General features: G+C 39.0%; 1 gene segment (V, D, J or C); it reads left to right on the top strand.

The window, feature by feature from the left end:
* LOC116526975 overlaps positions 1-13,675 on the top strand; it is a 315,897-nt gene extending 302,222 nt beyond the window's left edge. The window contains 2 exon segments of the V gene segment in view: positions 9,241-9,278; positions 13,148-13,675. Of these exon segments, the coding sequence occupies positions 9,241-9,278; positions 13,148-13,470 (361 nt within the window).
* Positions 13,676-13,998: the final 323 nt, after the last annotated feature.

Here is a 13,998-nt window from a genome sequence, read left to right as displayed (position 1 = left end):
GCTCAATTCACTACTTTTTAATACTAATATTCCACGGGATGGATGTACCACAGTTTGTTTCACCATTAATCTATTGTAGGACATTTTGACTGATTCCAGTTTTGTTAATACAAATAAAACTTCTATGAATAGTTGTGTATTATTTATGTTTTTGTGCTGATGTAGTCTTCATTTTTCTGTGATAAGTTTTCATTTCTTTGGGCTTCTGCTGTATCCTCTACATTATAATATGTTGTATCTTCAGTTTTATTCTATTCAGTATATAATTTTTTATTGTCCTTGAAACTTCCCATGGATTGCTTAGAAGTGTGTTGTTTCATTTCCAAGGGTATGGAATTTTTCCCAGTTTTTTTAATTATTAATTTCCAGTTTGATTCCAAGTGGTCAGAGAACACACGTCGTGTGATTTCACTTCTATTAAATTTGTTGAGGTTTGTTACATGGCCCAGTATATGACAATCCTGGTATACGTTCCATGGGCACTTGAAAAGAATATGAATTCTGTTGGTGCTGGTTGGAGTGTTCTAGCAATGCTGATTTATGATCTTACTCATTGATGATGTTTTTGAGTTTGATGTGTTCTTATGATGTCAGCTTTAACATTCTTGTCAGATAATTCTAACATCTCTGTCATATCGGTATTAGCACCTCTTAACTGTCTCATTTTAAGTTGAGATTTTCCTGGTCCCTGGTGGGTTGTGTGGTTTTCAGTTGAAATCTGGACTTTGGAGTATTGCATTATGAGACGTTGGATCTCATTTAAACCTATCCCAGCAGACTTCATCTTATTTCACTCAGGAAGGAGAAGTTAGGGTGTCTCTCACGGTGTTTTGAATGGAGCCAAGCAGTTAGTTATTGCCTAACAATTGTTTTACTGGGCTCCCCCTTTCTTTGTCCTTTGGTCAGAGAGAGTCAGATCTTATTAGGGCTTTTTGTTTTTCTGGACCTGCTGGTGTTTCTGGGTTGACAGCTTCTCCAGAACCAAGTCTGGAATGGATGAGGCAAAAAGAAAGCCCAGGGAATGCACTGCTGGATCGCTCCTAGGGTCCCAGTGTTTCTAACTGGTCTGCCTTCTCTCCACCTTCCAGAGTCTTCATAAGTTTCCTTTACCTACAATGCCCAGGATTTTTATTTTACTTGAGAGAAATAGGTAAAAATAATTCTACTCCAACTTTCAGGAAGCAAAAGCCCCTTATGTATTTTTTTTTTAATTTTCAAAAACAAAACAAAAGGCAGCTACAACTATAAAGAAACTAGTAACACCCTTGAGTGGGAAATTCAAGTCCAAATACACATTTTAAGTTTGGTTAGCTAGGGAGAACATCAGAATAATTGGGGTTTTAAACAAATTTATATTTATGATTACACATATACTAAAAGCTGAAGGCAGCTTATATTTACTAAGCACTTATTTTGTTCTTGTTGAGAAGACAGAATGCCATCCCCTGGGAAACGGGGCCTGGCAGCTGGAGCTGAGCCACCCTGCCACTAGAGCGCAGAGCAGGGAGAGCAGTATCCCTGCCCCGGCTATCCTTCAAGACAGAATTATTTTTCTGGGAGCTGCAGATGACACTAAATAGTCCTGGAACACAACAAGAAAGAAGGGAGGGGAAGGGGAGGGGAGGGGAGAGGAGGAGAGGGGAGGGGAGAGGAGGAGAGGGGAGGGGAGGGGGGAAAGAAAAGAAAGAGAAGGGGGTGAGGGAGTGAGGGAAGGAAGGAAGGAGGGAAGGAAGGAAGGAAGGAAGGAAGGAAGGAAGGAAGGAAGGAAGGAAGGAAGGAAGGAAGGAAGGAAAGGGCAATTAATTTTGCAACAACCTAATGTAAATTTTTTAATAGTTAAATATTCTGTTCCACACATTGTTGCTGGATACCTTATAAATAACAGGGCATCCTATGACCTGAATTTCCAAGTTACAAGTTGGGAGTTTGACCTAGTTAAAAAATAGAAATAAAAATTAAAAAAAAAAAAAGGAATCTGTAAAATAGACACTAGAAGTATATGCACTTTTGTTTTCATTCTATGCTATCCGATGCCTACTGCTATTTCCCTTCATATTTAACCTCCAACAGTAGCATTTTGCTCCCTCAGGACCACCTGATTGGAGCCCATATACTCCCACACAGCACCTCCAACCAAAGGGAGTTGAGTCCCACAGAAAGGCATGACAATCACCAGTAATTTTCCATTTATTTTACATTGTGCCTTGATACTAAGTACTCAATAATTGCTCTTTGAATCATATTTAATAAATATGTGTATTTGGGATTGTATCATATTGCAGCTACCTGGGTATATAATTTAATTAGGAAAAAATTATAATTTCTGTGTCTCAATCAACAAATGACTTTCTCTCTTTCTCTCTCTCTCTCTCTCTCTCTGTCTCTCTCTCTCTCTCTCTCTCTCTCTCTCTCTCTCTCTCTCTCTGTCTCTTCTCAGCTAATGTTGCTGGAGTTCAGTGTTGTGCAGATGGCAGTGACAAATGCCATGGGCATATGAGATATGATAAAAGGTCCCTGAAGAAGGTAAAGAACCGGACATCTTATGAAATTTTCCAGAGTGGGTACTGGATCTCTCCTGTCTAGCACCATGCTAGCCTCAGCCTAAGGGGAATTTCCTTCTAGAGACAGAGGGCAGTGATTGAGGTGGGGAGACAGATCGTAACACTGAGACTTACATGAAGATATCAAACAGAAAAAAGGTGGTAAGTATAGAAAATTCTTTTTTTTTTTTTTTAGACAGAATCTTGCACTGTCACCCAGGCTGGAGTGCAAAGTCATGATCTCAGCTCACTGCAACCTCCACCTCCCCAGTTCAAGCAGTTCTCCTGCCTCAGCCTCACAAATACCTGGGATTACAGGTGCCTGCCACCATGCTTGGCTAATTTTTTGTATTTTTAGTAAAGATGGGGTTTCACTATGTTGGCCAGGCTGGTCTCAAACTCCTGACCTTATGATCCTCCTGCCTCAGCCTCCCAAAATGCTGGGATTACAGGAATGAGCCACTGCTCCCAGCCAGAAAATTGTTTCTTCTGGACAGTCTTCTCTGTACTAACTTTAGCAAAATTCTCCTCCCAATGGATGCTAGTGCACAGCCCTATAGAGGCTGTTTTTTCCCACTTACCTATGATAAAATGTATTAATAAGTCATAGTAAGAGATTAACAACAATAACTCATAATAAAATAGAACAATTCAATAAAATAAGAGTTACTTGAACACAAACACTAGGACATCATGGCAGTCAATCTGATGACCAAGAGGGCTACTAAGCATCTAAATAGGAGGGTAAGTGTAGACAGCATGGAGAATCTGGACAAAGGGATAATTCAGTCCCAGGCTGGGATGAAGCAGAAGGGCATGAGATTTCATCAAGCTACTAAGGCATACAATTTAAAATGAGTAAATTCTTATTTCTAGAATCTTCTATTGAATATTTTTAGACTACAGTTAATTACAGGTAAGTGAAACCCCAGAAAGCAAAACCATGGATAAGGAGATGATACGGTACCTCCTTATCCATGGTTTAAACTTTATAATTTGCTAGTATACACATATATACATATATACCTATACACATACATATGAACATATATGCACACGCCTATATGTGTAAGTATACATACACACACACACACACACCCCTACTAATGTTGGAATAAGTTTGCTAAATAAGAGATACAACTTATTAACATCCTACGGAGCAATAAAATCACAAGCACTGGGGTTAACTTCTCTACTAGATAAAAATAGAAAAACTTTCATAAAGTTTTCTCTAGGTTAACATCTAACTTTTTGCAATCTAGTTTTTAATCAATCATAAATAGAAAGCAAACAAACTGTTTCTCTAGTGAATCAAATGTCCTTGAAAGAATACAGTTGTCTTTTTTGCTTTATTTTTATTTTAAAGTTTGAAATAATTTAACATTCGTGATAGTTTAACATTCATGATAGTTTGTGACTGTATATTTTGACTTGTTCCTTCAAACTTATTTTGTATTTTTACCTATTATGCTTGTCTCTTGATTTTTTATTCACTTTTTGCGAATTTTGCTAGATTGGTTTATTCTTTTTGTCAATTTCTTTTCCTTCTAGTGATATGGGAGGTTTTTTTTAATCCCATTACTATTGAACGCCTATTAACCTGGCCCCTTTTTCTTTCAATCACTATTCCCACCACTTGAGGCATGAGGGCCAAGCTGTTTATAACCAGCAGAGAGATGACCCAGGTGTTATTCCACTCTCCACTGCCCACCCATCACCATTCCCGGCCCCTGATAACTCTGAAGTATGGTTTTTCTGAGGCTCTGTGGATAAAACTAGAACTGGCAGCTTCAAGGGCTCCTCCTATTTTTGCAATGGAATAAGATTCTAAATTCCAGTTTCCCTATGAATTCAATGACATGTTTTAAATCTCTGTGATGTACTTCAAATTTTTTCTTCTAAGAGGACCTCTCATGATTCTCCAACTACAAAATAAATTCATTATCATTTTTATATTTCTTCTGTCATTGCAAAGGAGGTTTTGAAAGAGTGGAGGACATGCTAATGCACTCAAAAATCCACATTATTCCTTGTTTCCATCTGTTGTTCATTTGTTGTTTCTGTTGGGCAGTCTGCCTCCTATCCTCCCTTTTAGACTTGGAACTCTAGCCTCAGCCAGGATTATTAGGGCTTTTGGGGTCTGAAGAACCAAGCCCAAACTCATTGACTTTACAACTGCATCCAGAGCCAGCCTGACCACAGGAATTGCCCATGCTGAGTTTCTACACCTTAATATGAGAAGAGAACATAGGGGCTGGGTACAAAGTAGGCAGACGGGGAGGGCAGGGAACTCTAAGGCAGAGCTTGAGGGATTCATTCCTGTTGCAAAATGAAACAAAAACCACAGCACAGAATATGTACATTTTCATGGCTGAATTCCTCCTAGGCCAGTAAACCCTTACACAATTGCTGCTATCTCTTCTCTTTCTCTCAAGGAAGGCAGTCAAAAAATACCCGCAGCCTTACTGTCCTCTTGGAAACAAGATGAACATCTACATTTTCTAGAGTGGGACCAGAATCTCTTTTCATATTTATGGCCCACTCATTTGCATATGGCTGGACAGAGGACTTTGCTTCTGCCAGCTCATCTGTCTTCAAATAAGAGAGGAAACAGACACAACCCTGATGCAGCAAAGAAGCAGCTCTTTCTCAAGTGACCTCCTCTATCTCCCTCCTTCCTGGCTAACGGGGCAGCCTTGATTCTCGGGGATCCTGGACAGATATCCACTCCTGACAAGTTCCGGAAAGAATGACAACCAATCACGTTCTAAGCACCACTGGATGTGAACCACAGAATTTCCTCCTCTCCTTGTCGGATATCAGCTTGCATTTGACCAAAAAAAAAAAAATGTAAAAATGACAGAGTTACAATCTTAAGGAGGAGTCAAGCTAAAGCAAAAAGTCAAGCTAAATCACAAAAAGATGCTCTGGACTCCATCATGACTGCTGAGCTCAAATACGTACAGAGAGAGAAAGAACCACAGACTTGAAGATGGATATCTGCCACAGATACTCCCAAGTCAGGTAGGGAAACTGCCATCCCTCAAATCTTGCAAAAGGCAATATTATGCCATTGTGTTCCCTGACATACTGGGTGATTTACTGTATGTTACTGATGTGAGGGGAACTTCCTAAATTGGCTAGTAATTATCTCAAATAAAAAGCAAAAATGATGTTTCTTGAAAAGTTACACCTAAGGAACATTGCTAAAATAGCTTATCAGTAGTGTTCAAGATGATGTGTAGATGTGCATTGAAATGTGTACTCGCGCTCTCTCTCTCTCTCCTCTCTCTCCCTTTCTCTCTCTCTGCTCCTTGCCTCCCTCCCTCCATGGCTTTTCTTCCTCTCCCCTCCACAGCAGTTCAGAATTTTTTTTCTGATAATCTAACTTTGCTGAGGGTTCAATGTAAAGCAGTTTCGGTAATGAGTTGGTTGGAATGGTCCTCAAGAAATTCTATTTCGATCACTCTTATACATGAAATCCAGGAACCTCTCAGACCATCTTATTGACACTTTGCCTTTCTTCAACAAATCAAGCTTATCAACATACATCATAGATACTTTGTAGAATGGTAGATCCTGGCAGAGCCTCACGGATGCTTCTGAGACAAGATTTGCTTTCAAAAAACGAACCACACATATCCTAAGGATCTCAAACACTTCTCGTGATCCATTTTACGTTACAGCAAATATCACGACAATCATTCCTATAGATCACCACTGCATGGGATCAGTAAAATCGTTTTTGCCACAACCGTACTTAGGATAATCATCTTTTGTTGGTTAAAAATACTGCTTTACAATAGCTATTCGGTTGCACTGTTTATATTAGATTTTCAATTAGCTCACTTAGGAACACAAATCCCCCACACTAAATCAGAAAAGCTTTTGCCTTGATTTAAAGACTACAGAAAAGTACTGGATGAAGAAAACTCACACGTATATGTACATATCATTTAAAAAGTTATGTTTATACATTGCACAGGAATATTGAGAATGCTACTAAGCAATGTCAGAGTTTACTTTTTTTCAAAATAGTAGTTTTATTATTTCTAAAAACTATAAAATGAATATATTCACATAACCATTTTAAAATTAAATAATCTCTGATATATAGAAGAGTAGGAAGAGAAAGTGTCATTGTTCCTCCTCTGCAATCCCAGGAGATAACTACCAAGAACAATTTATGTGTCCTTTAAAAATCAGCTTGCATTTATATGCAGATATAATCAATTTAGATGGAATCATGATATCTCATCACACATGCTCTTCAGTGACCTGCATTTTCACAAACACTTCCACGTAACTGTACAGAAACCTACATCTTCCTGTTATTGTCTGCTTTGTGCTACATTGTAAAGCTCTATCATAGTTTAACCAAACTCCTATTAACGAGGATTTTAGTTATTTTTCAGTTTTTCACCTTTTAAACAATATTTCCATGCATAGTCTTTATATACATATCTCTGGGCACACTTATCCCAGTCTAATGAGTTTCTCTTACCTTCCCCCAACCCAGCATTCCCTGCCATGCTTGCTACTTCCGTTGGGTAACTTCACTCCTGGAGTATAATCTGCGTATGGTGCAGTTAAGTACATGGGCTCTGAGTTTAGGTCCCAGCTCTGCCACTTACTGCCTTAAGCCAGTTCCTTGACCTCTCTGCCCTCAAGTTTTTGCACCTACAAAGTAGGGGATAATATTAGTTCCTAGTTCATAGAGTCTTGGGAATTATTAAATGTGATGATCCATGTACAATGTCTGGCACTTAGTAAGTGCTCAATAAATGTCACCCTTTATGATTGGCATTGCTTGTATGTCTGCAGAGAAAATCACTTTATATTCCCTGTAAAAAAGGACTATGCCCTTGGTCAGCTAGTTGGCACATTTAAATTTCACTTGCCAATGTTTTCTCTCCACCTCTAACTTGATCTCTCTCATCCCTCGTCTTCTGTTAAGACCAACAGCTGATTCTGCTGTTCAAGGCAACTAGCAAAGCTGCAAGTGACAGAATCAAATAAACCTATCTTTAATCTTTAGAATTATAGTTATGATTTCTGTTGTAAAACTTACTATTGTAGTGGTCAGTATTAGTCTTTGGTCTATGATGCATCTCTGATCTATTATCGATTTTCAATTATTTATTGTTTTTTTTAATTCAATCTGAAAACGTTTGTTAAGCATTTGCTAAATAAATATATTGGACTGAGCCTCCCAAATACAGGACAAATAAAACATCCAATAGCTTATAATTTAGTAGGATAGAAAAAAACTGAAAGCAGATTAAAAATAAGTAGGCATTCTAGGCCCAGTGACCTGTCTCTGTACTCTGTAAATTCAGGTCACCTGCTCAGGAATAATCTGAGAGAAGGTCCCTCTTCAGTTGAATCTTGAAAGACAGTTAGCAGTTCACAAGCCAATCCAGGTGGACAAAGGTGTTCCCAAGCAGAGGGAGTGTTTATAAAAGCTGGATGCCATGGAAAAACTGTGAGGAGTTTAGGGAGTTGGGAGTAATGTATGGAAGGGGTGGAGATGGACAGTTAAGAGTGATACAAGACTGCAAAAACGGAGAGCTGGACTCAAATGAAAACGCTGAAAAGGTCTTCAGTGTTCTTGATGAGGTTACCATGAACTTCATATGTGTTCCACTCTGGAACACTGGGACTCCATGACAGCTCCAAAGATGGCCTGCCCCTGGCTCAGCTCAGTAGGAGCTGAGCTCTACTTGTGCTGTGACAACAGACAAACCAACCAAGTCAAGTCTACTTTCTACCCTATTAATCTTCACTTTGGTTTCATATGTCATCCATAGTTACATTTCAAAATGTATTTCAAAGTTATGAGCCTTAATTTGATATATATTTAGTCTACCTTTTTAAAAATAACATTGCAGGAAAGGAGAAGTTAAAACAGTACCACAAACTTTAATTATTACTCTCTGAGAAGCTGATGATTTCCCTAATTACACTAAATGAAGTTTATCCTTTGCAAAGGCTCCCCAGACCACCCCAAAAGAAAGAACAAAAAAAGTGGCCATTTTTTAATTGCTTGTTTTTCTTTGTAATTTACACTCAGTTTACTTTCTAACAAATAAATAAATAATAAGCAGTCCAGAGGTGGCAAATTGCTAAAGAAAGAAACCATCAGGCCATAGACTTAAATATATTCTCCTCTTGGATTTTAGATCTCACCGAAGAAAATAAACACACGCTGTCAGAGAAGCCCCAGGGCTTCCACACCTGCCAGAAAAGGGAGTTGCACTTCAGCAGCTAACCCAGGGCTCTGTTCCTCTTTGGTGAGAAGGGTTTTTGTACAGCAAGACTATGGAGAGCTTTCACTGTGGTGGACGTTCGGTAAAGGGACCAAGCTGGATATCAAACGTGAGTAGACTTTAAACTTCCTTCCTTGGTTGTCTGTGTGTTCTGTAACCTGTGTCTAGGAAGTGATCTGTAAGCTGACTCTGCAGTCAGACTCTGACATCCTTCAGGGAAAATGTGGAGATGGAGCTGTAGGCAAACTCGAGAATTGATTGTACATTTTCTATGAAGAGCAAGCAAGATTCAGTCATTGGGTGAGAATAACTTGTCTAAGTGATAGCTTCAAAAATGTCCTGGGGAACATAACATGTTCTGGACAGAGCCTTGGTCAGTTGTTAGAAAGGGAGTTTTTGTATAGGAAGGAGGTTAAGAGGAACCATTGTGTGTACACTTTCGGCCAAGGGACCAAGCTGGACATCAAACGTAAGTACTTTTTTCTGCTGATTCTTCACTGTTTCTGTCTAATTGGATTGCTTTGTGTTTCTTTGCGTGGATTTTCATTAGTTGGATGTCAGGGATCTAACAAACTTCATTCCCCAGTTAGGTACAGAGGAGGGGAAAATGTTCCACAGTAGGCTAGCTTGTGGCTAATTTTTAAGATTTCTAAATCAAAATAACTTCATTGAGGGAAGGAGGCTTGCCGACTTTTTAGGGAGGTTTTTGTAAGGGGAGAAGTTAAGTTGAATCACTGTGATTCACTTTCGGCCCCGGGACCAAAGTGGAAATCAAACGTAAGTACATCTGTCTCAATTATTTGTGAGATTTTGGTGCCATTGAATCATCGTGCAAGTTTTGTGATATTTTGGTTAAATAAACCTGGTAACCTAGAAGTAAATAGCGGGGCACCAGAAAATCAACTTAAAAAGCTGAGCAAATAGACAAATCACTGGATTCATGGGGGAAATGGAAAAGAAATAGCTAGATTTTCTCTGAGTGAGCAGCCTATCTCACATGATTGGCTTCGAGGGAGGTTTTTGTTGAGGGGAGAGAGTAAGATTCATCACTGTGGCTCACTTTCGGCCAAGGCACCAAGGTGGAGATCAAACGTAAGTGCACTTTTCTAATGCTTTTTCTTATAAGGTTGTAAGTTTGGGGAGTTTTTATGTTTGAGAGATTAGCTCAGGTAAATTCCAAAGAGTACCAGATCTTTTCAAAAAGTCAGATAGATAAGGATCTGAAAATTAGTTCATCTTAAGGAACAGCAAAGAGCTAGTCAGTTAAATGAGGCATCTAAATCGCAAGGTTTTCTCTGCATCAGTCAGGCTAGTGATATTAACATCAAAAAGAGATTTTTGTTGAGGGGGAAGTAATTAAGCTAATACCGTGGAGCACCTTCGGCCAAGGGACCCGAATGGAGATTAAACGTAAGTAATTTTTCACTATTGCCTTCTGAAACTCAGGTCTGATTGCCAGTATTGACTTTTAGAGGTTTAAATAGGAGTTTTGTAAAGATGGGTAAATGAGGGCATTTCAGATTCACCATGGATTGCCAAAGTTAAACTCAGCTTCAAAAATGGGTTTGGAGACAAAAAGATTAAATTGTTCTAAACTCAATGACACAAAGCAAAAAAAAAAGTAGTGTAACTAAAAAGGAACCCTTGAATTTCTACAGAGCAAAAGTAAATTCATTTTTATTCACTCTTGCCAAATATTGTATTGGTTGTTGCTGATTATGTATAATACAGAAAAGTAGAAAAATATATTTCTTATTCTGTTTTCTCCCTTTTGTTTGATAAATTATTTTGTCAGACAACTGTAAAAATCAATAACATGCCCTAAGAAAAATTAGGAAAAAGTAAAGTGTACCTATTTGCCCATGTAGAAGAGGCAATTTACTTGAAAATCAGCAGCAATGTCGTTTTTTAGAGTCTGCATGACGAATAAACTCAAAACGACAGGTTCTATGTGAATAAGGGCTTCACAGAGAGCACTCATTTTTTAAAACTACAATTTCTACATTAGATTAAACATGAAATTATCTCATATTATAATGGTGGAAAAGTGGTTATTTCCAAAAGCTCAAAGAAAAGTATTGAAATGCCAAAAAAAGTAAATACTTGCATTTTTTAAATGATCACGGGTCTGTAAAAAAATAAGATTTTAAAGAGTATGTTCTTTTAGTACTCTCTGTTACTACTTGTCTACATTTTTATTCCGCCAAGAAGGCCACGGCACCGCGAGCTGTAGACAGAGCCGCGGTCTTTCATGATTGAATGGCTTTGGTGGCCGTGACACCGCGCTCCTGGGGCAGCCGCCTTGCCGCTAACGGCCACGGCCACCCCGCGTCTGCTGGATTAGCGCTGCCATAGGCAGCTTTCCTGACGCACAGTGATACAAATAATGCCACTAACGGAAAGAGAACAGAAATGTAATAGGCACTAAGCTGGGAAAACCAGTGAAAAGACTAACTTATTAGAGACTTCAGAAAGAAAAGTCACATTCATTATGATAGCTCATTAGTGAAAATTTCCATTAGGGGATTGTAAAGAATTTAAAGCTTTTTTTTTTTCAGTGCTATTTAATTATTTCAATATCCTCTCATCAAATGTATTCGAATAACAAAAGCTCAATCTGAAAAAACAAATATGTAATTCTTTCAGGGTAAAATTCACACCCATAACCTGGCCACTCAGGGCTTGATCAATTCACTTTGACTGAATCTGGCATTAAATGGCATTAAATACCATTAGGGTATATTAACTGATTTAAAAATAAGATATCTTTGGGACCATGTTTTTAATTTTCAAAAATGTAACTGCCCGTGTATGATTATATTTCAGTTGTACAAAATATCTAAACCTATAGCAATGTGATTAATAAAAAACATATTTTTCAGTACCTTAATTCTGTGATAGGAAAATTTTAATCTGAATATTTTAATTTCATAACCTCTAAAATAGTTTAATGATTTGTCATTATGTTGCCATTGTTTATCCCAGCTGATTTCAAAAGTGATATTTAAGGAGGATTATTCTGGTGTGCAACAACTCAGTTGGACTATTTTAGGGACCTTTAAAAGCTCTGTTAAAACTAGCTTACAACGATTCAGAACTATCTAACTGTCTTAAACTATTTCAAAATGATTTTAGAGCTTTTTAAAAACTCTTTTAAAGACTTTTAAAACTCTATTAAAAGCAAATAAGATATCTTGAAATAATTTTTGTATCAAATACATTAGTTGTTTAATGTTTAAATGCCAGATGAAAAATGTGAAGCTATCAGAATTCACCCAGATAGGAGTATCTTCACAGCATGTTTTTCCCTGCCTGTATTCTAATGATCACATTATTTTACTACCATGGTTATTTTATACAATTATCTGGAAAAAAAAATAGTAAAAAAAGTTAAAAGACAAGAAAATATCAAACATAAAAGTTCATTCAGTCTTTCATGTTAAACTGCTTGGCTAACAGTGAATTTAGCTTAAAAAAAAAAAAAAAGCTATTCCTCTTATCTGTTGACTTCTCCCTATCTGTTGACTTCTCCTGGCAAAAGATTCTTATTTTTCATTTTAACTGCTGCTCTCCCACTCAGTGGCTGGAATCCCCGTGGAGGGGGATTTCCAAGAGGCCATCTGGCAGTTGCTGAGGGTCAGAAGTGAAGCTAGCCATTTCCTCTTAAGCAGGTGGCCAAGATTACAGTTGACCTCTCCTGGCATGGCTGAAAATTGCCACATATGGTTACAGGCCTTGAGGCCTTTGGGAGGGCTTAGAGAGTTGCTGGCACAGTCAGAAGGTGGAGAGGCTGGCACCACCAAGGCACAGAGGCCGGGCTCAGGACCTGCTCTACAAGGAGGTTTTAGCGCAGCCCAGCCAAATTAACCCCTGGGGGCTTGCTATCTCATCATAGTCCTAGAAGAGGCACAGGGGAAATAAAAGCAAACAGAGGCTTTCCTTGACTCAGCCGCTGCCTGGTCTTCTTCAGACCTGTTCCGACTTCTAAACTCTGAGGGGGTCAGATGACATGGCCTCTCTTTGCTTAAAGCATTGAGTTTACTGCAAGAGGCAGCTGAATGAAAGAAAGGTAAGATCAGAAAAGCATGCAGAGGCCTCGGAACAGCTGCAGAGAGCTCCACCAAAACGATTTAGAACTTTCTTAAGGAAGAGGGGGAAGCTAGGAAGAAACTCAAAATCAATATTTTAAATATGCTCCCTGGCCTCATTGCTATAATTATCTAGGATAAGCATGCTGTTTTCTGTCTGTCCCTAACATGCTCTGTGATTATCTCAAAAAACACACCCAAGTGCAGACTTTTGTTATTTAAACACCATCCTGTTCGCTTCTTTCTTCAGGAGATGTGGCTGTGCCATCTGTCTTCATCTTCCAGCCATCTGAGGAGCAGGTGAAATCTGGAACTGCCTCTGTTGTGTGCATGCTGAATGGCTTCTATCCCAAAGAAGTCAGTGTAAAGTGGAAGGTGGATGATGTCGTCCAGTCGAGTAACGTCCAGGAGAGTATCACAGAGCAGGACAGCAAGGACAACACCTACAGCCTCAGCAGCACCCTGACGCTGAGCAGCACAGACTACCAGAGGCACAACGTCTACGCCTGTGAGGTCACCCATCAAGGCTTGAGCTCGCCCCTCACGAAGAGCTTCCGTAAAGGAGAGTGTTAGAGGGAGAGGTGCTCCAGGCCCACCACCTGTTCCTCAGTCCCAGCCTCTCCCCCTCCCATCCTTTGGCCTCTGGCCCTTTTCCCACAAGGGACCTACCCCTATTGCTGTCCTCCAGCTCATCTTTCACCTCATTCCCCTCCTCCTTCTTGGCTTTAATTATGCTAATATTGGAGGAGAATGAATAAATAAAGTGAATCTTTGCACATGTGGTTTCTCTTTCTTCATTTAATGGTTATTATCCATTGTTTTTCCAACTACTCGATTTCTCTTATAAGGGACTAAATATGTAGTTGTCCTAAGGCATACCACCATTTAGAAAAATTATCTTTCATTCTATGTTACCATATCATCCTCTGTAAGACACTCTTCCCTCAAACCCACAAGCCTCCTGTCCTCACATCTCAGTCCCCTAAGCCATGGTAGGAGAGACTTTCTTCTTGCTTTCCCCTCTTCAGCAAGTCCTCAAAGTCCTTTTTAACAATGACAGTTCTTACAGTCATATATCCTTTGATTCCATTCAATCTTCCC

The sequence above is a fragment of the Sapajus apella genome, unplaced genomic scaffold (genome assembly GCF_009761245.1).
Source record: "Sapajus apella isolate SASKATOON/1434 unplaced genomic scaffold, GSC_monkey_1.0 scaffold52, whole genome shotgun sequence".
Lineage (NCBI taxonomy): Eukaryota > Metazoa > Chordata > Mammalia > Primates > Cebidae > Sapajus > Sapajus apella.
This window is presented reverse-complemented; position numbering and strand designations above follow the sequence as displayed.